Genomic DNA, 27,829 nt, shown 5'->3' on the forward strand with positions numbered 1-27,829 from the left:
GACCAATGACGGAGACTCCTGGTGGTTGTAGGTATTATATGACCATGATAGATGACCATAGCAGATACACGGTGGTTTATTTTTGAGAGAAAAATGCGAAGTTGAACAAAGAATTAAAGATTACGTACGATTTACAAAAACCCAATTCGGAAAGAAACCAAAAATTATTCGTTCGGACAGAGGTGGTGAGTACAGCAGTAAAAGTTTGCGCGAATTTTACAAAGAAGAAGGAATTAAACCTGAATATACCGCTGGATACTCTCCTCAGCAGAACGGAGTAGCTGAAAGAAAAAATAGATCTTTGAACGAGATGGGATTGTGCATGTTATTGGATGCTGGTCTACCCAGACGATTTTGGGCAGAAGCAATAAATACATCAACTTATTTGCAAAACAGATTACCTTCTACAGCTATTACGACAACGCCGTTCGAGATATGGTTTGGCAAAAAGCCTGACATGAAACATTTACGGATTTTTGGTTGTGAAGCGTTTGTTTGGACACCAGCTCAAAAACGTAAAAAGTTTGATAAAAAAGCGATAAAAATGACCTTTGTTGGCTACTCATCAGAGAACAAAGCGTACAGATTGCTCGATACGAAGACTGGAAATGTCGTTATCAGTCGTGATGTACGGTTCTTGGAACTTGAAGACGACAAATCATGTAGCGAAACAACTGGAGATGTGGAAATTGAGGCGGTAGCTGACTCAGAAGTAGCTGTTCAGTTGGAAGATCGATTAATCACCGAACAGGGAGAAAATGACAATCATCAATCAGAAGTTGTGGATGATCACGAACATTTACCTGAGATTACACGACGATCCAGTAGACCAAACTTCGGTATTCCACCACAGAGATTCGGTACCATTGGATTGGCCCTATCACACGTAGAGCCAAAAACTTTTGCCGAGGCTATCGAAAGTCCTGACCGTGACAAATGGAAGCTGGCAATGGAAGAAGAAATGGCTTCACATCGGGAAAACGGATCGTGGGAATTCACCAAGCTACCCCCGGACCGTAAAGCTATCGGATGTAAGTGGGTCTACAAATGTAAGGAGGACGAAACTGGGAAGATAGTACGATTTAAAGCCAGATTAGTTGCTCAAGGTTTTTCCCAGAAGTATGGAAGTGACTATGATCAGGTGTTTGCTCCAGTAGTAAAACAAGCAACCTTTCGGACAGTGCTAGTGTTGGCCAGTAGAAAACATATGTGTGTGAGACACATGGACATCAAAACAGCGTATTTATATGGAGAGCTTAAGGAGGAGATTTATATGAAGCAGCCTCCAGGATACGGTTGTAATGATCAAGAGACAGTTTGTCGGCTAAAACGGAGTTTATATGGTCTAAAGCAGGGCGCTCGTGTCTGGAACCAGCATATAAATAATGTACTACAGGATATTGGTTTCCAACGGTCGAATGCAGATCCCTGTCTCTACACGCGACAAATTGAAGGACGCCTTACGTACATGTTAATTTACGTCGATGATATAATTGTGGTATGTCATCTCAAGGATGAATATAAAGCGCTAGCAGGAGTTCTAAGAAGAAAACTCAGAATTGTGGAACTAGGAGAATTAAAGTTTTTCCTGGGGATTCACGTAAGAAAACATGTAGACCAGTATATGCTAAGTCAGTCGTCTTACATTTCGAAACTTCTCGTGCGATTCAAAATGGAGAAATGCAAAATATCTAAAGTTCCTATGGCAAGTGGCTTTATACAACAAAAGGAGGAGGATAGCGACACTTTTTCGGAGAAGGATGTGTATCAAAGCCTTATTGGAGCTTTGTTGTATATAGCCATAAACACACGTCCGGATATTTCTATAGCAACTTCGATTCTTGGAAGACGTGTATCAAACCCAACAGTAGCAGATTGGAATGAGGCTAAAAAGGTGCTTCGCTATCTCAAAGGCACAATTAATCACGGGCTAAATCTAGGAGACAGTAAGCAGCTAGAAGTAAAATGTTTCGTCGATGCTGACTGGGCTGGTGAAGTAGGAGATCGTAAATCAAACACTGGTTACATTTTAAAGTTTGGTGATGGTCTTGTGAGTTGGGGATGCAGGAAGCAGAATAGTGTTGCACTTTCAAGCACAGAGGCAGAATATATTGCTTTGGCGGAATGTATGCAGGAACTACAATGGCTTCGTAAATTGCTGGAGGATTTGAAAATAGAATTGAGGTTACCAATACAAGTGAATGAGGACAACCAAAGTTGCATCGCACTCACAGTTGCAGATAGGGTATCTCGAAAATCGAAGCATATTGCTATCAAATATTGTTTTGTGAAGGACTTAGTCGAAAATAGAATTGTTCAAATGCGTTATTGTTCCACGGAGCATATGGAAGCAGATATTTTGACTAAACCGCTAGGAGCAATTAAATTACGTCAGTTTCGTGAAGCTATTGGAATTCATTCGACCGATGTTGAGAAGGAGTGTTGAACCACGTTGCCACGATCAACTCTAGAAGAGCAACGATAACAACATGCCATGGAAACTAATTGTGTCGTAGCAATATGTTAGTTATTAGTAACAAATAAAATTTTTCTCATTAGTTGTCTGAAGCTCGTTCAAGCCAGACGTATTTTCTTTCTGATCCGATATTCCTGACTGAGTACTCGAACAATTACTCCAATATGTGAAATTTTCATCTAAATCACCCTTAAGACTTAAGCGAACCACATTGAAAGCATAGTCATCAAAACGTTTCGTGCGACCAGTATAAGTTCTGGTATTCGATTCTACAGACTTTTTTACATAAGATAAGCTAGATTTATTAAACTTCCAATAAGTTTTACCATGATTTAAGACCGATTTACAATAAAATACCATAAAATGGAGGAATTGGGGTAAAATAGCCACCAAAACGTTTCGTGCGGCCAGTGTGGGTTCTTCTAGTCGATTCTCCAGACTTTTTTACATGAAAGTAGGCTATTCCAGAAAACCGCACTCAACTTCTTTTCAAGTTGCAGAGCGAATGTTATAGGAAACCCCAAAACTGCTGTATATTTGGGGTAAAACGGTCAGGATGGTGATTCGTGCGGCCATTGTAAACTATTCCATTGAATTCCTTAGACATTTTTGCATAATAAACGCTTTAGTTTGTTGACCTATCTCAATTAGTTCATGAGTTGCGTAATTCTTTGCGGGTTTTCATAGATTTTTTCCCACTGTGCGATGAGTTGAAGCAGCTGTTAATTATTTATTCTTCATGGGGTTTTCGCAGTTATTGTTTATCAAGCAAAAACTTTAATCAGCATTTTTTTTGGGAAACAGGAAAATATTTTATAAGGGGCCAATGTGACATTAATTTTAATAAGTATATAAAACATAGTAGGCAAATTCCACTTGCACAACATATTCGTCGAAAATACATAAGCTATCCACACACATTTGTGTTGTACGCATGTATTTGTGATGGTTTCGTATGCTCAGATCACTGCATGCTGTGCGTTTGACTGTCAGCTTTCGATTCTTTACTTGTTTGTGCGGTTGAAATTCTGCGTTTTCAAAATGTCACATGGCTAAGTGAGAAGGGTATTACTATGCGAAAATTGGCGAAGCGGTTTGGAATTCATCATACCAGTGTTAAAAACATAATTAAAAAGTTTGGGGAACACTATTCTTAGGATGAGCTACCAGGAAGAGGCAGAAAATCCGGTTCTTCCAACCCGAAACTGGACCAGAAAGTGGTATCCTAATCATGAAGAATAAATCAATGTCAATACGTGATTTGGCCAAAAAAGCAGGAACGAGTGTCGGAATGATCCAGAGTATCAAGAGGCGAAATCACCTCAAGAGCTACAAGAAGCAGAAAATCTCGAAACAAAGTGTAGAACAGAAGAAGCGAGCAGTAACAAGGGCCCGGACATTGTATTCGTGTCTTTTGCAGTGTCCGGATGCATGCGTTTTGATGGACGATGAGACTTATTTAAAGGAGGACTAGAAAACCCTTCCATGACCACAATACTTTTCTGTCGTCGTTGGGGAGGATGTGAGCAATGCGAACAGGTAGATTCAAGTGAAGAAATTCGGTCGGAAGGTACTGGTATGGCAAGCAATATGTTCCTGTGGTTTGAAGTCAACCATTTTTTACACTACCGATCTGAGTGTCTCCAGAAGAGATTGCTGCCTTTACATAAGAAGCATAGTACACCTCCATTGTTTTGGCCGGATTTAGCGTCGGCTCACTATGCCTAAACCACTCTCAATTGGCTTGCGGAAAAGGGTATAAATTTCGTTGAGAAAAATATTAATTCACATAATTGCCCTCAGCTTCGACTTATCGAACGTTACTGAGCAATCGTGAAGAGGGTCTTCAAGAAGACTGGTAAGGCAGCTGGGAACGTACAGGAGTTCAAAAAAATTTGCGCTCAAGCGTCCAAAAAATGCGATGCAACACTTATCCGGAACTTGATGAAGACCGTTCGATCAAAAGCTCGAAAATTCGTGAAGGAATAACTTAAATTTCATCCGGTTTTCATTATGCTCAAGTTGAACCTCGTACAACGAAGGATTTTTAGTTCGAATAAAATATCGTTTTTTATAATAACTTGAAGGAAAAATTTGTGGATAGCTTATTTTCGATACACTTCTTATGTAAATCCACCTAGACTTTCCCTATAATAAAGCATAGAAATAACAAAGAAAACCCATCAAGAAAATGGAGAAAAGCTAGAAAATTGTTTTGTATGGAATTGGAAATGTTCCACACAATATATGCTAGATCTTCGATGATTGTTTGGTGTATAGCGAGTTGCTCAATGGTTCCCCGCTAGAGAGTAAAATAACATATGAATACACCCAAACCACCATTTACGTAATAATCGGGACTTCGTAAATCGAATTATGACGTAAAAAAAGTTTACGTTATTTGGAAATTTCAACGTAAAAAAGTTTTCTCTATTTATATATAATATATCCAAATATAATGGATAACTATGGAACAAAAATTATTAGTATTTGCAGGAAAAGGTTGTTCTAGGTCACATCAATTTCCAGGATGACGACTTCCGGTTCATCGATATTCGTCACAAACCATCAGAATATGGATATTTTCGGAACGGGTTTGATGAGTACATGCTGGAAAACGATGTTTGAGGTGGTTCTGTATTTCATGATGGTGACTTCAGGTTTATTGATATTCCTTGAAAACCCTTACAATATGTGTCGATATTATTTGAACTGCTCGAAACCTTCACAATATGCATAATTTCGGAACGGTTTTCATGAGTAGGCATTTACATTTTTGAATCAGTAGTATAATATCTGCGGCAGATCTTAATCATAGCCGTATTTAGTAGAAAATTACAAAAACACCAGTCATACCAGATTATCAAGACTGTTGAAATAGCTGAACAAGTGCCCCAAATAAAGCGAAATTCTACATATTAGGAACTAAAGCAGAACTCAGAACCACCTCAAACATCGCTCCTAATATCTCCTCATCAAACCCGTTATTGTAGGGGTTTTGAGGAATATTGTGAGGGGTTTTGAGGAATGCCAATATACCGGAAGTCGCCATTTTGGAATTCAGATACATTTTAAACATCGTTTTGCAACATTTACTCATCAAATTCGTTCCAAAAATATCCATATTGTAAGGGTTTTCAAGAAATATTAATAAACCGGAAGTCGCCATCTTGGATTTCAGAATCACCTCAAACATCGTTTTTCAACATGTACTTATCAAACCAATTCCGAAAAAAACCTATATTGTAAAGGTTTTCAAGAAATACCAATGAACCGGAAGTCGCCATCTTCCATATCAGAACCACCTGAAATATCGTTTTCCAACATGTACTCATCAAACTCGTTCCGAAAATACCCATATTGTAAAAGTTTTCCAGGAACATCAATAAACCGGAAGTCGCCATCTTGGAATTCAGAACCACCTCAAACATCGCTTTTCAACATGTATTCATCAAACCCGTTCCTAAAATACCCAATAACTACAATGTTATTTTCATGGAATATAAATGTGCCGGAAATGATTTTCGTTGCATGCAAAAACCTCTTTTTACGAAGTAGTTTCTTAAAAAAAGTTTACGTTATTTGGGATTTGGTTCGTAAATAGAGTTACGTAAAAACAGGTAACGTAAAAAAGCTTACGTAAACGGAGGTTTGGGTGTAGTTGCTGAGCTCTTCGAAATATAACAGAACACAAAACTATTTTTTCACTTATTCTGCATACCGTGTGATTTGATTTGGACAGTAGTCATTTGCTGGGAATCCATCGGTTATTCTTTTTTTTTGTTATATGTGGGTAAAATTAAATAAAAGTGCTTGAGCTTTATTAAATTAACTCAAACAATTGAACTGATCCTTTGATAAATCTGCAGTTTAAGTATGGTTTGAATTCGAATAAAGATGATTTCAAGAAATTCTCCTTCTCGAAGTTCTCCGGGACAGCTAATTTACTATAAAACGGGAGAAAGAGAGAGACCACCAGGGCCAGAGCTTAAAATTGTCACGCATTCTCAATGAAAGAAACCATTCCAACAACCTCTTTTTAAATATTTTTCTGTCTCATTCGTAAATGATCGACACCAGAACAAACGAAGAGAGACGAAGAGACGAAATTTTAGGAGTTTTTCTTCTCCTCTTCCGGTGCTATCGGAACACGAAAAGAGGGGACCAGTAGTACCGAATTAAGTTTTCATGTCCACAAACTAACAAGTTCTGCAAACTAGAAGAATGTATCAGACAGTTTTATGGGATTTATACCTGTTTTTGACCATCGTTCGTGGAAAAATACTAATGAAATTAATAATTTTCCACTTATAACGCTTTAGTTCCGGAACCGGAAGTCGGATCTAGATAAAATGTTCTACAAACTTTCAGGATATTATAAGTCCTTTCATTTGAATCTTAGTTTGCAAAAATCGGTTGAGTTGTTCCAGAGATAATTGAGTGTAAACTTTTTCTCAAATTTTCACATATTACCATATGCAGCGCCCTTAGCGAATTTGCTGTATTGCTAGTTTGCATTGGCGCAGCAGTTTTTGTTTACGCGCTCTTGGAATGTGCTCGGGGTTGCTGAGCAGTTTTTTGTTTACGCGACACTGAGGTGCTCTGCGTAAACAAAGAAATTTCATGGACAACCGCGGTAACGTTCACGATGGTCTCGGGTTTAGGCCGAACAGTTAGCATAAAAACCCCTAGTCGGGAAAAGTTAGGGCTCAGTTCGGATTCAATTTCTGAAGGCATCTAAAGAATTAAGTGAAAGATTGTTGTAATGAGTTCGGATTCAATTTCTGAAGGCATCTAAAGAATTAAGTGGAAGATTGTTGTAATGAGTTCGGATTCAATTTCTGAAGGCATCTAAAGAATTAAGTGAAAGATTGTTGTAATGAGTTCGGATTCAATTTCTGAAGGCATCTAAAGAATTAAGTGAAAGATTGTTGTAATGAGTTCAGATTCAATTTCTGAAGGCATCTAAAGAATTGAGTGAAAGATTGTTGTAATGAGTTCAAATTCAATTTCGGAAGGCATCTAAAGAATTGAGTGAAAGATTGCTGTAATGAATAAAGATTTAACAGTTTTATGTGCAGTGTTTGATACTCATATGCGAGAAGAACAAAATAGTTATACGACAACAAAATTATGTGTTGAAGAATTAGTATTGACAATATACGACAATAAAATTATGTGTTGAAGAATTAGTGTTGACAATATACGACAACAAAAGTATGTGTTGAAGAATAACTTCTTTTATTAATGTAAACAAGTAAATGTTGAGACATATATTCGACGAGATCACCATGAAGTGTTGTGAATAGATTTACAAACTAGTGGAGTATGCAATAGAACTACAAGTCAAATTAAAGAAAATAACTCAACATACTATGGTTGTAGCATAACTGCACAGAATTTACGGTGAAAGTTAAAAGGTTCCAATTCTAATGTAAATGTGTGAAAATCACAAAAGATTTGAAACTCAGAAAAAGGTGAAATTCGTGATATTAAACTCAAGTACATGTAGAAACCGAATTGAAGAGTATTACTCCGTATAGAACTGAAAGAAACGTCATCTTCGTCATTCTTCTCCCGCCACCGCTCGGCCGGGGAGCCTACAAGTGGTGACAGCGGTGGGATCTTTTGCGAGGCAAAGGAAGACATCATCGCAACGCAAACCCAAGTGACTACCAGAAGTCGGAGATGATCGGCAGAAGGGGGATGTTCATCATGTTGGTCGAGTAAGTAATCCATGCACATTCAGTGCGCTTTGTTTGACATCTACATTCAACAGTGAATTGGGGCAACCACGCCTGATCGGGCCGTTGCCGAATATGGTACTATAAATTCACAAAAGAAAAAGAAAAAAAAAATGAAACATAATTTAATAATAGCATAATTGTAAAATGTCAGGAACATAACTGGACGACGTAGATACAACTGACACACCAACTTCACACCGTGCATCGATACTAAAGGACGAGTTATTTACATCACACAGTTTTGTTTTTTTTTACGTTGAGGAGTAAAATTTCTGATAGCCCGTTAGAATAGATTTTCGATGGTTCTATAAAGAACCGACTTTTAAAAGTTTGCCGAATATTTGTTCCAATAGGGAGTCTTTGCTGCCAATCGATAAACAAACTTATTGCATTCGGTATCTTTGGTGCAACTGGAAACATTCACATAAAGTATGCAGAGACCCCAAGTAATAAGGTAGCATACGCGATAAATTAAACCATGAGTCATGTCTCTCTTAGCGAACGCACTGAGAGCCGCACGGCAGGAAAAATAATAATAATAACAATAATAAATAAATAACCAATGGTGACACTTATGGGCGTGTCTCTAGGTAGCGACAGCCATGTTTATAGGACACTTGATATACTACACCAACCGACTAGCGGCACGAGTACAAACGGCATTGACCGTGAAAATATGAGTCACGGCCGAAGTATATGTTGACACCTGAGTGCGGGCAACAAAAATAAAACAAACGACAGCGTAGTTAGAGTGCCCCATACCAAACAATTAATTCGCAGGTACTATCGTATTAAATGAATCATTATTAATTATTAAATAGATCTTTCCATGTAACGGAATGCGCCTAGCACCAAATGACATAAACAACAGCAAGACGCGTACTCTGTTGTAGCACCAGAACATTACCTGTACTGAAACATAGGGCAAAAAGGCGCGTCTGTCTCGAAGTAAAGTTCATCTAAAAATTGCTGGGAAATCAATGATAAGACGTATTTTTACGTTCTTTCGCGCGTAAATTTAAAGTGAATCGCGACGCGCTTTTATGTGCATCGGCGAAAACATACAGTTTACTAAGGGTATATCGTTACTATACCACATACTGCCGAGTCTTCACTAGCAGGTGACTGGAGTTGTATCCGGGAAACGGATTCACTCCAGAAAGTCTGCTCGTTCTTTGATGTCCGCAATCGAAGACCTGAAAGATTATATCTTGAAGGAACACGATAATTTGTATAAAAATAAGACACGGCCTAGGTCCTTGCAAGGCGTGTTAACGAAGAAACAGTCTCTAAAGGAAGCCTTCGACCACTTCGTAGAACAGGTCGAGAAATACGAATATCGAGTTACGACCGAAGAATGGAACCGACTAACTGACGTATACAACGTAGTAAGAGCCAAATACGAGGCAGCGATCCGGATATTAAACGAATCAATAATAATACCTTGGCATCAAAGAAGCCTCTCAGAAGGTGAGGACATTAGCGCGACAGCAAGCGGCGTTGTCGTCGCACAACAACGAAGGAAATATCTATCTCGTGAGGCCAAGAACCTTAGCGGAAATTCGCACCAGGACCAAATCGCAGGAGATAAAAACTCAAGTAGGAAAACCGGAACTACGATGGCAAGGGAAAACGCAGCATATCGCTTCCCCATGCAAGAAGCGATACAATGCATACCAGAATACCACGGATCAATAGATGAGCTGGAACCATTTCTGGTACAAATAAGATACTTTGCAGATGAAATCCCGGCTGGGCAAAGTGAGAAACCGCTGCTGAATATAATACTAATGAAACTGAAGGGTAAGGCAGCAGGCTTCATTAACAGAATACGAGCGGATACGTGTGAAGAAATGCTAGAAAATTTAAAGAGACAATTCAGCAAAAGAGTCACAGTCGAAGACATCTCACAAAAAATAGAAACTTTGGAACAGAAATCGACTGAATCATTTATCAAGTACGCCGATAGAGCTTTACAAATTTATGAATGCATCGAAGAGATGCAACGAGACCAACGCGAAGAGACCTCCTTCGCTGAAAGAAGCCTTAAAATCCACTTCATCGGGGGGCTAAGAAATACAAGCCTAAAACAGGCAGCGAGAAATCAAAAAGGCGTGACATTCAGAAAGTTGATACAGTTCTTGCAGGACGAACACGCGGAATGTGATCATTTGGAAGAAATCGAGCAGCGACTTCGAGCATGCCGTGTATCGGCGAGCAAAAATGATAGACAAATCAACCGAGATAGATCTGGATTTATAGACCAACACCCACGCACCCGAGGAATGAGCAGCAACCAATACTACCAATACCCGGCAAGGCAAGACCGGGGGAATTCCGGAAATTATAATAACCATCCCGATAGCAGACAGGGGTATAACCAAAGACCGCTTGGCAACTCAACACCATACGGAGAAACTAGACGCACGGTGGCAAACTACAACAATCACGACGACAGAAGAGACCATGGAAGCCAGAACCATTGGAGTAGCGGGAGGAATCAGCCTCAAGGGCACAGGACAAATGTGCAGATGGAAAACAGACCATGGCGAAATAGAGGCGGAAGAGAAGACAACAGAACAGTAACACATGGAGAACAATTTCCAGCACGAAACGACAACGGCGGAAGCTATGATCAAAGACCAAGTAGAAACTGGGGCAGGATGCAAGATGACAGGCAATACTATAGCCAAACGTACAATTATCGAAAAAACTAAATATTGGGGCGCCGGAGTTGATAGATAACCTGGCCCCCCAGGCATCGAGAGACCTTAAAGATACTAGAAATGAAAACTTTAAGTCACAAAACGCTTTCAGAGTATTACAGAACCAAATGGAAAATTTGAATCAACAGCTGGAAAAAGTGTTCAACAACATAACACACCAAAAAAATACGGACCAAAATACAATAACCCATATAATAACAAGAAATTGGTTCAATGCATACGAAATTGAACTAAGGACAACTACCAGACCAAATATACGAAACAACTATCTTATCGATACAGGTGCAAGCTCGAATTTAATAAGTAAGAGATGCGCAGAAGAAATTGGTTCATCAACAATAAACACAAGGGAAAAAATCCACTACAAAGGTGTAATGAACATTGCGCGAATAAGTTTGGGGACAACGTATGCGGATTTCTTAATAGATAACATGATATTCAAAGTGAAATTCGATGTTCTAGAGGACTTGGAATTCGCAGGAATCCTAGGAATGGATTTTGTAAATAGATATGTATCGAGCATAGATAATCAGAATGGCCGACTAGTTTTGCAAACAGATCCAATACTATTCAAGGCAGAGGCTAAACCATGCCCTAAGTGGCTACAATATGCGACAGAAGATTCCAAATTACAAGGAAACAACAGAAATACAAGAGCAGATGAACAACCCGGTATGTTATGCAGAAACACACCTGGAGATAGGAATTCATTAGAAAATAGAAGCGAACCAACTGATATAACAAACAATAAAACAGTACAACGAGGTAGATACACAGACAATCCGAAAAAAAAGAATAACTACAGTGATAAAAAGCAATACAATCAAAGGATCGAAAACAGATGCGAGGCCAAAGAAAGAGATTCGCCCGAGAACACAACGAAAAGAGACATAAGTTGCCAGACAGAAGTAATCATAGCGAATGTAGATATAATACAAGATAAGAATAGGAACACGAAGCATCACCAATACACTAATGGCAGTAACGAGTACTTAGATTATGACTGTACATTGGTAGATACCCCTTTTAAGAAGAACAAATATACTACATGAGATGCGACGTTAACGTCGGAAAACGATATAACGCAAACTAATGGCGAAGGAATTGAAAGAAAAGAAATACTAGGAGTGGGGACTATGGAATTGAAACACGGCACGATGCTGAAAACTAGTGAGGTAATCATCAGACACCAGGATAAAGAAGAAGCCGAGGAACCAATATACCTCAGGAAAATCTTGGAGGAGCCGATAGAACAAAAGGAGATATCTAAGCACACAGATATACCGGTATTGGATAAAAAGAACATGCTCTATACGTTTATAAACAACAAACGCCTCTTTGATATAGGAATAGATGTGAAGAAACTAAAGGAAAGAAAAATAGAATTACAGAACATGACTTACGCACTACTGGAATACCCATGGATAAGCATAAGCACGATTATCATAATAAGCCTGAGCATAATAAGTAGTTGTGCCTATTGTCATAAAGGAAAAATTTCATGCTGTAGCACAACGAAAGTTATAAAAAGCAACGGAAACGTCGAAAGAAAGAAAATCAAAACTTCAGACATAGAATTGTACGATATAACGATTACAAACGAAAATAGTAAGGGAGGAAAACCCATAACTAAAGACATGATATCAGGGCCTATCTTGATGAATAAGAACGGAAGAGCACGGCCGATAGCGGAGACTCAAGAAGAACCAATACCGACAATCTCTGTAGAACCGAGACAAAAAAGCACCAACAGAGAAACAGAAACGGAAAATGAGTATGTGGAACCGTTCACGATAATAGAATTAAGAAATAGAGAGATAGGAATTGGCAGCAAAAAAGGGAATAGCTCGGAAACAATACGAACACCAAAAAGTAGTACCCGCAACATATCCGTTATTTAAAGAATGGCAGCTAAAGCACCGAAAAAAAAAAAAAAAAAAAAAAACAGACAAACCAACAAATGTGACGAATCGAAGCATAAATTCACTGTTTTTTGTTCCACTCACAAAACATAACAAAACGCATCGAAAATGTGTGCTTGTAAATTTGCACGTGTTGTGTAGGTAGGTCTCTAAATAAATATTACGATTTTAAAAGTTTTCTCTGCCGTGTGTTGAACATTTCGAACCGCTCTTGCGTACGTGTATCCTATTTCTACGTCCAACCATCGAAATAGTCCCCGCCCCCCCATAATACAAAGTACAGAGAACTTCTTCTTCTAGAGTACCGATCAGACTGTTTAGAAATTTTACTTATCAGTGGAGAAAGCCAAGCCGTGTATGTATCTCAAAATTATAATTATAGCATAGGCCCAAACTAAACTTTCAAATAACCTTTGTACGTTTTGTTGTTCCCAGCAAAACTAAAAACGCATATTGTATACTAGCCAGAATCGATTTATTTTCTCGTTTAACTTGACTCTTTTGTTGTTTTTCTTTTGTATCCTTGCACTGTTTTTTGTTTTTCTTATTAAACAAAAGGAATAATAAAATACAGATCAAAACGAAAACACATGAAAACAAAAACACCTAAGCAATCCGTTTTAGGATTCTTCAATTGAGGATGATAACAGCTGACTAGATAAAATCGAAATATTTTTCTGTCCACAAAGTCAATAAGCCGAGCTAAAATTTACAATCCAAGATTATCATTAAGTTATGAAAACTATACAAAATTTTTTTAGTACCCATATCCTCGCACCTAAGTCCGATACCATCACAATCGACTTGATGCTAACCCTTAAGGTATCATCAAGCTCAGTAAGTAAGGGGGCATGCAGCGCCCTTAGCGAATTTGCTGTATTGCTAGTTTGCATTGGCGCAGCAGTTTTTGTTTACGCGCTCTTGGAATGTGCTCGGGGTTGCTGAGCAGTTTTTTGTTTATTTTCAAATAACGCGAATCGCCCGGATTCATCCCTAATTTGCTTGGGGTTCACTCTACTCTCTGCATCTTTCTGCTTCGCAAGATCTTCTTCTGCTTGCTGGTGTTGGCGCTTTTGTTGTCTCGTTACTACCGATATGGTGTGTGGGGTCTCATCCTGTTCGGGCAATCTCGATAAAAAGTCTGCCACGACATAGTCCTTGCCTTGTTTGTAGCGAATGTCTATTTCCAATCCTTGTAATTTTAATCGTAACCGTGTTAGCGTTGGCGAAGTTTCCTTCAAGTGCCATATTGAAATTAACGGTCTGTGGTCTGTGTAGACGATGAATTTTTGATTATAAATGAAGTGTTTGAACTTGTTTACCGCCCAAACAATGGCCAACAATTCCTTCTCAATCGTATGGTACCTTCTTTCAGCACCTACTAGGCCTCTACTGGCATATGATATTGGCCTATCGATAGATTTTTCGTTAGATAGTACAGCTCCAATGGCGTACTCGCTAGCATCTGTTGTGATCACGAACGTATCTTTGTAGTTCGGTCTAACCAACAGTGTGTCGGATGTCAGAAAAATTTTTAATTCCTCGAATGCTTTCTGGCATTCGTCTGTCCAAACAAATTTTACATTTTTCCGCAAGAGGTCGTTCAAAGGTTTACGTTTCTCTGCTAGTTGCGGTATGAATTTACCATAGAAGTTTACCGTTCCTAAAAATGAGCGGACGCCTCTGACCGTTCTAGGTGCTGACATTTCTTTGATAGCCATTATATTGTCCTCCATAGGACGTACTCCATTCTGATCTATCACATGCCCTAGGTATTTTATTTCATCTTTCAATATCTGGCATTTGCCCGGCTCAACTTTCAAATTATGTTGACGCAAAGCCTTCAGCACCTTACTTAAGTTGTTATTGTGTTCCTCCACGGTAGTGCCAAAAACAATTATATCATCTAAGTACACGATTGCTTTGACGTCTTTTATTTCATATAGAACAGTATTCATTAATCTTTGGAAAGTAGATGGACTATTTCTGAACCCCATAGGCATCCTCGTAAACTCAAAATGCCCTTTTGGAGTGGAAAAGGCTGTCTTTACAGCATCCTTTGGGTCGATCGGTACTTGATAAAATCCCGATTTTAAATCCAAAGTTGAAAAATATTTACTGTTCCCTAGGTTGTCTAAGATTTCATCGATCAAGGGGATCGGGTATACAAAGGGTTTTGTCACCAAGTTCAATGTTCTGAAGTCTACTACAATTCGGTACTTCTTGTTACCATATTCATCGTCCTTCTTTGGTACGCATAATACTGGAGCATTCCATGGGCTCTTGCTAGGCCTTATGATGCCTTGCCTACGCATTTCTTCGTTAATGTGCTTCTTGGTTGCCTCGGGGAATCTATATTGTCTTTTATTTATGGGTATGTTCGAGGTTGTCTCTATCTCATGTACCGCCGCATCGGTAATAGTTAACTTGTCCCCCTTCAGATAAAACACATCACTGTAAGATGCCATGATTCTTCCAATATTTTCGTAATTCTCTCTTCTTAAGTGGCTTAGGTTGAGCACTTGCAGTACGCTGTTCGTTCTATCTTGTCCGAATTTTTGGTCGCATCTTTTGTTCTCTGTCAGGCTTATATCTTGATTCGTATCTAAATCAGCCGCCCACGATTCTTCCTCGGCATAGATAGTTTTAGAAAAGTATCCATCATTCTCCTCTCTTATTCCGTCGCGTATTTTCGCATCGCATGTTCACGATGGTCTCGAATTGAAGAGTATTACTCCGTATAGAACTGAAAGAAACGTCATCTTCGTCATTCTTCTCCCGCTCTTACCTCTTATTTGAATCTCAATTTGTGAAAATCGGTTCAGTCATCTCTGAAAAAAGTGAGTGCATATTTTTTTCATTTTTTGGTACATATCATCCTATATCTCCGGAACCGGAAGTCGGCTCGGAATGAAATTCAATAGCAGGCTATGGAACTATGAGACCTTTCATTTGAATCTTTGTTTGTGAAAATCGGTTCAGCCATCTCTGAGAAAAGTGAGTGCATATTTTTGTTACATACACACATACACACACACACACACAGACATTTGCTCAGTTCGTCAAGCTGAGTCGAATGGTATATGACATTCGGCCCTCCGGGCCTCGGTTCAAAAGTCGATTTTCACAGTGATTGCATAGGCTTTCTATATGAGAAAGGCAAAATTGAGAGAGTATAATTGCCGACGTCTATTTCTTTCATTTTCGATTCTTCGGTAGCTTCGGTTGAATACCTACACTCCATACTATGGGACTTTCACTGAAAACAACAATTGACTGAAAGGGCAAATGAAAGAAAGAACACAATTTTGAAACTACTGTTCCGCTCATGTCATTGACTGGACATGGATTTCGTTCTCATAGTTTTCAAGCGAAGCTGAGCGTGACATTAATCTTTCGTCATTTTCTTCTATTTTGAGTCAATGAAAATGTCTTTTATTAGCTCTGATCAGGGCACCCAACAGAAACCTATTGGCTAGGGAGAGTGGAAATGCCAACTTCCTACTACTAGCAATACGCGGACAAAAGGCTCTTCTTCCCACCTATTGAGACTAATCTCCATTTTATTTGCAACTGATGTATATGATCTAATCACTGTCTAATCATTGTCCTGAAATCCCCTAGTTCTTTTTTGTTACGCCATGGTTCAAAAGTCGTTTTCCATATTAATTGCATATCCTTTCTATATGAGAAAGCAAAACATGAAGTAGAAATAGGAGCTCATTTTTCCTACCGAAATTGAGTCATTATCTCGCCGTACGTGTCTTGTGTATTTCCCTCCTCTTTATTTTTTCTTTTTTTTTGTATTCGACTTCATTTGATATTCGCCAATCCCGCATGTACGTACAAAAAACGATTGAGATTGAAATATGGGTATGTTTGGTAGTGAGAAAGCAATGTTATTGGCAATAACATTTTCCATGATTAGTATATATGAAGGGCAATAACTTATTGCCTTTCATATGAATCTTTTATTGAAAAAATAAAACTAAGACGCTTAAAATGTAGCACCGATTTAAAACGGTTCTGAAAATCTTGTATGGCAAGAATCCGACAGAAAAGAACCGTTAATAACCGCTAGGCGAAATTCTCTGTCGGAAACGGTTGTTGCATTGTTGCCAGACTTTTGCCAGAATTCTGGGGGGAAATCTGCCCGCCGCGTACAAGTGGGAAGGATCATGAAACTAGCTTGTGGAACATCTTTTCGATGAAAACACAGTAGAAATTTTAAAATGACAACCAGAATACAAATTTATTGGATTTTCAAATAGAAAAATTAAAGTATTTAATGAATTCGAAAATTTACCAAAGACGACGCCAAAAAACAACGTTCTAAAGCCTTCTGGCGTGAAACATATATGTTCCCATTTTCTACAAGAGTGATGGCCGGCTTCATCTGGCATCGTTTTCCTGAATATGCAACCGAAAATGAATGACAGGCTTCACCTATCTTCACGGTTCTATAGAGCGGATATTTTTCATGCTACTATCTCTTGCAGTCCCCTCCGAAAACCCTTTCCCACCACGGCATTCGCAAACTACATACACTCATCGGCTAGGCTTCCGCCCCATCAAATCGTTGTCATCCTCATCAACATCAGCAAAAGAGTCCATCGAAGAGTCAAAACTGTCGTACTGCCGGTTTTTTTTTGCAGAGCTGTCCCATTTCTTTTCATACACGTTGTAACTATCACCGACCGACAGGAATGAGCCATAGTTTCATTTTCTGATGTCCCGTTCGTCGAAAGTCGGTCACCTCATTCTGCTCCGGGCAGGTAAAACTATCTTTTCCTTCACTCGCATCGATTGCCTTTTTTTCCGGCGAGATGGTTTATATTTCAAATTCAATCAACATCACCATCATGAGAATAATCGAATACCAAGAGACATGAGGCCATGAGAGAAAAACCGGAGAACCAGATGAAAAGCAACCGACGAAAATATTTACAACCTTCAGATCAAAACGCTGATGCAATTCTTAGTTTGGTGGCCATCGCATCCATTTTGACCGCAAATCCATGTTTGATTTATGCGTCGTTACAACCAGAAACGTGAACCGAATACCGCGTGTAAAATCGACGGTAAACAGCATACCAATCCAGTGAAAATTTAATTTGTCATATGGTGTCGTTCGCTGGCCGGAATTTCAAGCAGCCCACACTGTATTATGACAATAAATAAATCGCGAATGCTGGATGGCTCATTGTGATTGGTAATTGCTACTCGCATGTTGAATGAGCTGCGTTTTATTTGTAATAATATGCCAGCAGTATTATTTTTTACGTAAAATAGCACATTGTTGCAGGCAATTCATTTGCTGGTGATTCTCGCACAAAGCACAATGAATCACCTCTTTCAAAATGGGGTTTTCAAGCAGTAGTCTTGAATTGTGATGAATTACAATGGATTGCAGCACTTGGAATGCGGACCTGGTGATGTACGTTCACTCGTTGGTGAGTGAGTAAACAAACATGGGAAAAATCTCACCAATGAGCTTCGATTGTTGTTTAAAGGGAATAAATTTATGGTGATACAAACTCATTTTGAAAAACGTATTTCATGTAGAATGGACATGGAGCATTGAATGAAACGATAGATTTTCTCAAACCATACTTTAGTTCAATTAATTATCGTAACAATGTTTTTGAGTGAGGTAAGACCGGTGTTGCCGAAGTTGTTGAAATGAGATTGTATGGCCTTTAGTATGATTCTAAGTCTATGAAAATCGGTGTCGCCTTATACGAGATTTTGAAGTACGCTAAAATTTATAGTTTTTGATCACTATTTCCGGTACTGCCGGCACCAAAAACCGGGTACCAGTATAACTGATATGAGTTTTGTTGGTCGCCAATTATCATGATATTCAACTCAATTTAAATCTATTCGATACTCATCACAACTTCTGGAAAGAAATACTCTTAAAATCAATATTTGTAAGCTGTATCTCCGGAACCGAATGATCTGAATGAAAATAAGATTTTTTTATGAAATAATAAGACCTTTCAAGTCAATCAAAGATAGTGAAAATCGGTTTAGTCGTGTTTGAGAAAATACTATTTTTCAACACAGATCAACTTATAAATCCGAAACCGGAAGTCGGATCCTTATCAAATCCTGGACTTTGTATGAGACTACAATACTTTTTATTTGAGCCAAGCTTAAAAAAAAATAACAGATTCAAAAAATAGCATATTCTCCTAAAAGAAGGTAGTGTTAATAAATTCATCTTTTCGTTTCTCTGTAGAAATTGCTGGAAAAATGAATTTTGATCGGAGCTTTGGAGACCCCTAGTGTTGTATACCATTCCAATCAGCTTCACAAGGTCGGACAATGTGAGCACATTTCAAAGATTTTTTCTCTCTCTAATAAAATAAAACAAAAATAAAAAAATAAATAAAAAGGCTATGCAATAGCTGTGAAAACCGACCCGGATGGCCGAGTGTCATAATCCATTCGACTCAGCTCGTCAAAATCACAAAATGTATGTATGTGTGTGCGTATGTATGTACACCGAAACCTCCATTTACGAACTAAACGGGGGTTCGTAAATGGAGGTAGTTCGTAAAAAAAAGTTTACGTTATTTGGGATTTGGTTCGTAAAAAAGTTCACATTATTTGGAATTTATTTCGTAAAAAATGTTTTGTGTAATGAATGTGGAAACCCTCAATCACATGGCCATTTTCGGAACGGATGTGATAAGTGGGTGCAAGAAAATGATGTTTGGGGTCGGTTCAAAATCCAAGATGGCGACCTCGATATTCCTTAAAAATCCTTTCAATGTGGGTATTTTCGGAACGGGATTGATGAGTAGATGACGGAAAACGATGTTCGAAGTAGCTCGGAAATCCAAGATGGCGACTTCCGGTTTGTTGATATTGCTTAAAAACCCTTACAATGTAGGTATTTTCGGATCGAGATTGATAAGTAGTTCACGGAAAATGATGTTTGAAGTGGTTTGGGAATCCAAGATGGTGACTTCCGGTTTATTGATATTCCTAAAAACCCTTACAATGTGGGTATTTTCGGAACGGGAATGATGAGTAGATGACGGAAAACGATGTTCGAAGTAGTTCGGAAATCCAATATGGTGACTTCCGGTTTGTCAAAATCCCTAAAAACCCTTACAATGTGGGTATTTTCGGATCGAGATTGATGAGTAGTAAATCCAAGATGACGTCGATAGTTTTGAGCCCTGTTTAGTATTAGTATTTTGTTTCGCCGATTTAAGTGACGGTGTACAATATTGAACAGACTTTACCCTATAACTTCGGAACCGGAAGTCGGATCCGGATGAAATTCTAGAATTCCGCATGGGACCACGTGACCCTTCATTTGAATCAAAGTTTGTCAAAATCGGTTCAGCCATCTCTTCAGTTTCAGAGTTTCAGAGAGAGAGAGAGAGAGAGAGAGAGAGAGAGAGAGAGAGAGAGAGAGAGAGAGAGAGAGAGAGAGAGAGAGAGAGAGAGAGAGAGAGAGGAGAGAGAGAGAGAGAGAGAGAGAGAGAGAGAGAGAGAGAGAGAGAGAGAGAGAGAGAGAGAGAGAGAGAGAGAGAGAGAGAGAGAGAGAGAGAGAGAGAGAGAGAGAGAGAGAGAGAGATAGACATTGCTCAGCTCGATGAACTAAGTCGAATGGTATATGACAATTGGCCCAATTTTCATTAGTCGGTTTTTTCAAGTGATTGCATAACCTTTCTATATGAGAAAGGCAAAAATATGTACATAGAAGGCCGTGCATGCAGTAAAGAAAACGAAAACTTAAGGTGAAATGTTGCGGAATGCTAAAATCGCGTTTTTGATCAATTATTCAAAAATTAGATCGATTTTCGAAAAACCAAAAACACTTAAGTTTTCGAAATCAAATTTATCATAACTAAGTATTCTTAGAATTTTGAAATTTTGCTTTGGCGAGCCGTAATTGGTTTTTGAAATGTATAAACGGTTACTGTTCCGTTCCACGGGGATGATTTTAGAACTGAAAAGTAGTGTTTGTAGCAGAGTTTCACAAAGAATCTGAAAATGCAACTCAAAATTATTAAATTTTAGCTAAAACAACCGAAATTTGAAAAAGTTTAGATAAACTTTTCCGCATTTTTTTTATTGCTTGCGCGCTACTGTTTCGTATTGAGGTGGTGTGAGAAATGCACGGTGGGCACGGTGGCATTATATCGTGAGCAAAAAATAGATATAAAATAATGACGCAAATTTATGCAGCATTGGGTTTTGTGTTGAAATAAAAACGACTTGAATACAATAAAATGAGTATTGTAAGAAATCGTTTATTTTCTAAGTAGCTATCATTTATACAAACAATGTGATAAACATTGAGGGCCAGCTTCGAGCCAGTCATCATGGAAAACTTATTGGAATTCATTGGTTTTTCAATTATTATGAATACAATGAATCAACGCTTGATTTTGCTTTCAAAATCGATTGAATAATAAGGAACTACGAAATAACTTTATATTCAATTTCGTGCCCCAAATATGTGCTTGAGAAAAGATTCACTAAATAATTTTAACTGCATGGTATGATGAACTATTAGTTATAATTGGAATGTATTCCAATAATGTAATCTAAGAAATTATTAAACTATTGATGATTTCTGGCACCGGAGGCCAGAGGCTGTTTGGTCTTCGGTTCGTTATCGTTGAAACAGACATTTCTAGACTCATCATGCTATACAATTCCGAAAGTCGCTTCCGAAAAAAACTTTTACGTAAATTCTATCTCATCGGCTGGAAGGGCCTGGTGAACGACTAGCAAAGATATCGAAAATACTTGAATGTTCTCTTGTCTTCAACCGTTCTTTTGAAGGAGAATCGATGCTTGCTACTAAAATCAGGCATATACATGGTTAGCAAGTTAGTCAATACATATACATATAACCTCATGTTAATCATTCATAATTACTCATGATTTATAGCTCTAGTGTAAGAGTAATCACTAACAATGATGATTGAATCAGCATATATTCAAAGTGTGAAGAATTCTAAAATCCATTACGTCCCGTCTTTTTTATAAGCCAATATAACGAGAGGTAAACCCACTGCGCTCAATCATTGAAAAAAGTTCTTGTTTCTATGTGGCCGTTTTTCTTGGTATGCTTTGTGCGACAGTTCGTTCAACTGAAGCGGATAAAATTTTGCGCGCATTTTATGACGCTACATTTCACCTTAAGCTCGGATTTGAAACTACACGCAGAGAAATTGAGCTTGTTTAAAATAACAAAACAGTTAGTAGAATTTTCAATATGATTTATGTTCATTTCAAGCTAGAATATGATTGTTTTGAGCCAATTTCTCTCTTATATATAACAAAAGCTCACTGCTTGATTTGAATCTAAGCTTTGGTTTAACCAAACGAAAAATTTATTTGTTCACGATGAATTTTTTTGTTGAAATAAACTAGCTATTTATTACATGTCAACCAAAGTTGAATTGACGTTATCGAAATATCCATGTTGACTCAATCCTGCTGTATCTTTATTTCAAGAAAAAAATAGGATCAATTTATCTATGATCTCATTTGTGTACTGATATAACTAAGTTTACGGTTCAAATGAACCGTAACAGTTTTATTTCTAATAAACAAGAGCATTTTTTCCCGCGAGAATAATCCAGGGCATTTTCTTATCTCCCGCGGATAAAGTTTTTTACAAGTTTTATAAGTACTGTTTATCTGCTTCTTTAATTTCCTTAGGGATTTTCAATAATTCAAGCGTATGTATCGATAGTTGGGAATATTTTACAAATTGCACAACATCACATAACACATTTTCTTTGCAAAAAATATTACATGCTGTATCTCTATTTTGACTGATGAAGCACCGAATCGTTGGATGCTATAAAAAAACAGGGCTTGATTATGGTATGTGAATAATTCTAGCGACAAAACGGCTAAAAGTCTTGAAAAATTGCAAAATTTAAAGTAATCGTATATTAGGAAATTGAAAACAAATAAAAGTAGTACCAAAAATTACTTTGTAAATTAGTTTGAAAGAAATCATTTTATTCCTAAAATCAAACAAAAATGTATGGTTTCAACAATCAAAAGCGTTAGTTGAAATAACTAATTTCAAGGACATTTATTTCAACTAAAAGGTTTTGTGAATCTAAAGCGTTACAATTATTGACTTTAACTAGAGTTCGTTTCATTAAAAACTATTTTTTCAAATTGAATTTACTGTAAAACTGTTTGTCACGAAATTGACAGGAACGCACAAGAAAAATATTTGTTATTTTTATCAAACTATTGATTGAAACAAACTAATCCACCGAAAAAAATAAACTATCTTGTTTTGTAGTTTCAAGTAGCAATATTTGCAATATCAAACCAGATTTTCTTTTGTCACTATTTCAACAAAAATATTCGTTGGGTGTAACTCAAATTTTATTATTTTTACAATTTTTTTCTCTGCGTGTACAAGCGAGTTCATTGGTATCAGAGCCCACGCGTGTTTCCAACCGTGTTGAAGAACCGAATGCACGGTGCAGATACGAATTTTTGCTACCGATGTGTAATTTTGAATGAAAAATGAAATGATTTCAATGGATTGAACTTCATTTGAAATGGCATGTATCAGAATTCCATGCTTCGCTATGCACATCTCCCGTAGTTTTTCACAAAAAAAAACTTTTTTCTGGAACATTTACAATACACATATTCAAACATTTATAATTCTCAAATCTTCCCAATGCGCTGATCTCACTGTAAGCTTTCAAATGTCGAGTAAAAAAATTCAATATTCTAAGAAACAACTGAATTTTCACAAACTTCTTATGAAATGAAAAGTTTTATAGTCTCTTAATCTGTTATGGAATTTTGTCCGGATCTGACTTCCGGTTCTGGATTTACAGGGTTAGGCGTATTTGAAACATCATGGCGGCATTTAGAGAGAAGCTGCAATAAAAAATAACAGAAAAAATCTTCCAAGTTTGACTCTAATCTGCACAATTACGAGTATGGATCGTATAAATTTTAGAATAGTTTACAAGCAAATCCATCCAAAAGTGTTCGAGGCGTTGAAAAAACATATTTATCAAAGTGAGGGCACTGTTCTATTCCTGAAAGTACTATGACACACTTTATCTTAGTTCAACGATTTTCATCTAACAGCTGATGAAAGAATATTTCGTATGTGGTATGCCATATATTGCCTCAGGTTTCGGTATGATTGGCTGGTAGATATGAGTTTGACCGTTACCGATTTTTTCTTCACAAACAATTCATATTTCTGCATCGAATCAAATGGGCGTGGAATGATTAAAATTATAATGTATTGTCGTCAGAATAACTGTCCCTAGATATTCTTACCCCCGTTTCGAAACAATCAATGCAACGAGAGCTTTTTTAGAAAACTCAGATCAATGAGTTCGACGTACGTACTAAAAAACAAATAGTTAAAAAAAAACGAGCTCTTTGACTTTCAGCTCCAAATTACTCGAGAACGGCTGCTACTAGAAGAAGAGTCATTATGCACAACTTTATTTCTTTCAATCTGTAGAATTATAATATTTTATCGTTTCGTTCACTATTACGTTAGTATCAAAACAAAAAAGTTTTTTTTTCATAGTGAAATCCAAAGAAACATATCATTCCTTTTTAAGACAGTTTTATTGTTGGTAAATTATTTCAGCTGTAAATTCATCATTTTTCAATTCACAGTACCCAAATTTACACCAAAATGTTAACTTTAAATTAAAGTTTAAAATAAAATCATTTGAAAAATTATAAAAAGAAACGTTTTTATTTTAATTTATCGATTCGTTCTCTAACTTTTTCTAAAAGTATTTAATTTTTTTTTCACTGTGCACATTTTTATGAGTATAATTTTTGTTTCCAAGTTATCATACGCCCTTTTTTATGCCAGTTTTGAGTCGGCTTGGTCTCTGCATCCGTGTTTTTCCATGCCGGAAACGTATGATGACTTGCTAATCATTTCTGGAATTGTTCTATAGCTGAAGATAATATTCTGGCTTGTACACACATTCGTCATATTATGAAAATGATTATTACCGAATTCAAAGGCACTGTAAAATAAGAACATATGAGCAATGGCCAATTTTCGGATCCACAAAGAAACAACTCTGGAACAGCAAACTACTTCAAACATCTACAAACAAGAACAACCATAAATAGGGCTTTTTTGGAACGAACTATTGCTCACAAGGATAAGATAAAACACGAACCTAGCTAGCGGAGATACAAAGAAATTTGAATTTTTCATTTTCTCAAATCGGTTGACAGCATAACTAGGACTGGAAGGTGACTGCCGGGTGTCAGATAACAGTACCTCGCATTCCTTCGTTTGGCAAAAAAAAGCGATAAGAAACTTCATATGGAACTTTCAGAATTACCTTTTTCGCTCATGCCGAGCAGTAGCGCCAACCACAAGATGCAAAATATGTATGTCTTCGTCATTGTCATTTTGAACGTGCTTATCCACTCCAGTGCTGTTGTTCCTTCACGTTCCGTTGCTGTGCACCACTTATTTAGTAGAACTTTTTTTTTCTCCCGTGTTAAGATTTTCTGTTTTTTTTTTGTCTTTCAAAGGAGCACTCCTTAAAAGTAGTTCAGACAACCATTATCGCTTCCTGTTTCTCCTGAACATGCTTTCACACAGCATCTATGCACGCTACGGTAGTCTCACTTCACTTTTCCAACGTAAACTTGTTTGACATCAGAGGCAACTTCTGCTTTGGAAACTTGCCGATCCTTCAGTCTTTTTTATTATCGTCTATTATTTCGGAACGGATGGGAGGCAGGGAAAAATTTAGCCAATGTGAGAATAATGCTGTTGCTATACTGTTTTTTTTAAATAACTGCTGCAAAACCGGCCTTCTGGCAGCGGCTCTCAGTGCCACTCGTTTGCCTTAAGCAGCTACCGGAGATAAGAGCGGTGCTGTCCCGCAACACTTGAGAAATGGCGAGGGAAGGTGAAAAACTAAACGGACACGTACGACATATATTCCGAGTTCCCTTTTTCACAACGGGCCATGCCCCGCTACGCGATTTCTGTCGGGATGGTGTGGCAGATCTTACGGCAGGTGTCTCTTCTCAAACATAACTATAGTTTGTTGTTGTTGTTGTTGTTGGCGTTCTATCAAACTAAAACGCTTATTTACACTTACAGCAATACAAAAAAGGACTCTTCAGACTATGTACATAAAAGAAAGTGTATACAGGTCGCCAGAATGAATGCTGCTGACTTCCGAGGCAGAAGGAGAGGGACAGTTGTGCGGTTAAAAAGTTTCCTCCAAGTGGGATGATCCTCTAAGGTTGTTATCCATTCGTTGGTTTTTCGGTGATTGCGTAGAACCGAGTCGAGTATCCGGGCGAGTTGCTATTGAAGTACACTGTGCTCGATATCACCAACTTTCGCTACGGTGGTGAGGCTGAACCGTAATCGCTTTTTTTTGCTTCGTCCTTAATCCATCCACCAATCTGCCGATGCTGGGAACCGGCGGAACATATTGAGTTATGTACGAGAAGAAAATCACTTTCAAATTAAGATAAGTTTTTTTTCTTTTTAAAGTTTTAAGCCCGTTGGAAACGATTCTGTGGCACGGAAATGTGATTCTGTTGACATTGTCATTTTCCTGGTTCCCGATGGTAAAACCCGGCGGCTAAAAAGTCATTTGTTGTGTACCTACAGGATCGCCTACCTTGTCGGGAGAGTCTAGCACTATTGTTCTACGATTTCACTACTTCTGTGCTCTAACTCGATGGCCAATCACCCCTGAGAGTAGTCAATTTCCAACAGTTTCCTTCAGTTCTGGCATCGTATTTCTGCATCTGCAAGTGTCTTCGTTTGCTGGACACAATGCCAAACGAAAGCAGCAACGTGGTGGGGCATTTCACACTTGACTGAGTATTCGATAGAATTTTTATCACTTTTCTCCCCTTTTCTAGTGTTGCAGTTGCGGGTGCAGGCTCTGCCCGTTCGATGTTCGATGTGTAAGGATGGCAATTGCCGTCGATCTACAGGATGGAAGAGAGAAGAAAAAACATTGCAATCAGATCAGAGTAATGACATCCACTTAGTGTGAGCAACAAAAAAAAATGTACTGGGTTTGATGTTCCCACGTACGAACAGTGAGTCAACCGAACGGGACGGGAAGTTCTAAAAGCAAATGGAATTGAAAGAAAATTAGTTTTTCATTTATTTCTGTTCGGTTTTGTTGTGCGGGTAGTTTCGGTTTCCGGTTGGTAGCAGACTTCAATTAAACGAAATTAAGTTTTAATGTATTCTTTCTCCTGTCAAGCTCGTTTCCTTTGTTGTAAGAGCAGAGTTCAATTTTCAACGCAAACCATATTATCGTCAGCAGGTTTTTACTGCATCGAATATATTTTTTTTTTGCAGCGCGAAATACATTTCTTTTCAGTGAAGCTGTTTGAAAATCAATTGATTAGATGGAATGAAATTATTGAAACCGTTAATTTGACTCTTAGTCTGCTCTTAAACATGACATTTTGACGTGAATATCTTACGTCTTACTTTATTATGGGGCGCATTTGCAAAACTCGTTCTGTGGAAGAATGGGTAAAACTTAATCGTGAATATCTCGAGTTGATTCAATTATTTCTGCATGCCATCAGAAATAATCTCAGCAATGTATGAATAAATTTTCAACAAAATGAGATAACCATAAATAACTCAAAAAATTACTTTACTCAAACTGTTGGAAACAAGAAAGGAAAACTCATCACGCTTGCTTGCTATCTGTTTCGATGTTCAACTGGACGAGTATAATAGGTAAACCATAGTCGAAAATCAATCATTTTGTCTCATGCGTTAGAAGAGAGGTTCAATTAAATATACTATATATCAATATGGATCACTCTTGTGATTCACGAGAGACATCACAGTAAAGTACGGTGGCAAAAAAGGTTACTAATACGCTACAAATTTTTTAAAGCGCATATGACAGTTTTCCCAACCAGTACACTGAGCCAAGC

General features: G+C 37.8%; 1 protein-coding gene across 1 annotated transcript in view; it reads right to left on the bottom strand.

Moving 5' to 3' along the window:
* Window positions 1–27,829, bottom strand: part of LOC131427101 (zwei Ig domain protein zig-8-like) — a 711,113-nt gene that overhangs the window by 397,746 nt on the left and 285,538 nt on the right. The window contains exon 2 of the mRNA XM_058590024.1: window positions 25,228–26,851. Within this exon, the coding sequence (XP_058446007.1) occupies window positions 25,228–25,297 (70 nt within the window). The 5' untranslated portion in view covers window positions 25,298–26,851. The remainder of the gene's footprint in view (window positions 1–25,227; window positions 26,852–27,829) is intronic.

Source organism: Malaya genurostris, chromosome 2 (assembly GCF_030247185.1).
Source record: "Malaya genurostris strain Urasoe2022 chromosome 2, Malgen_1.1, whole genome shotgun sequence".
Lineage (NCBI taxonomy): Eukaryota > Metazoa > Arthropoda > Insecta > Diptera > Culicidae > Malaya > Malaya genurostris.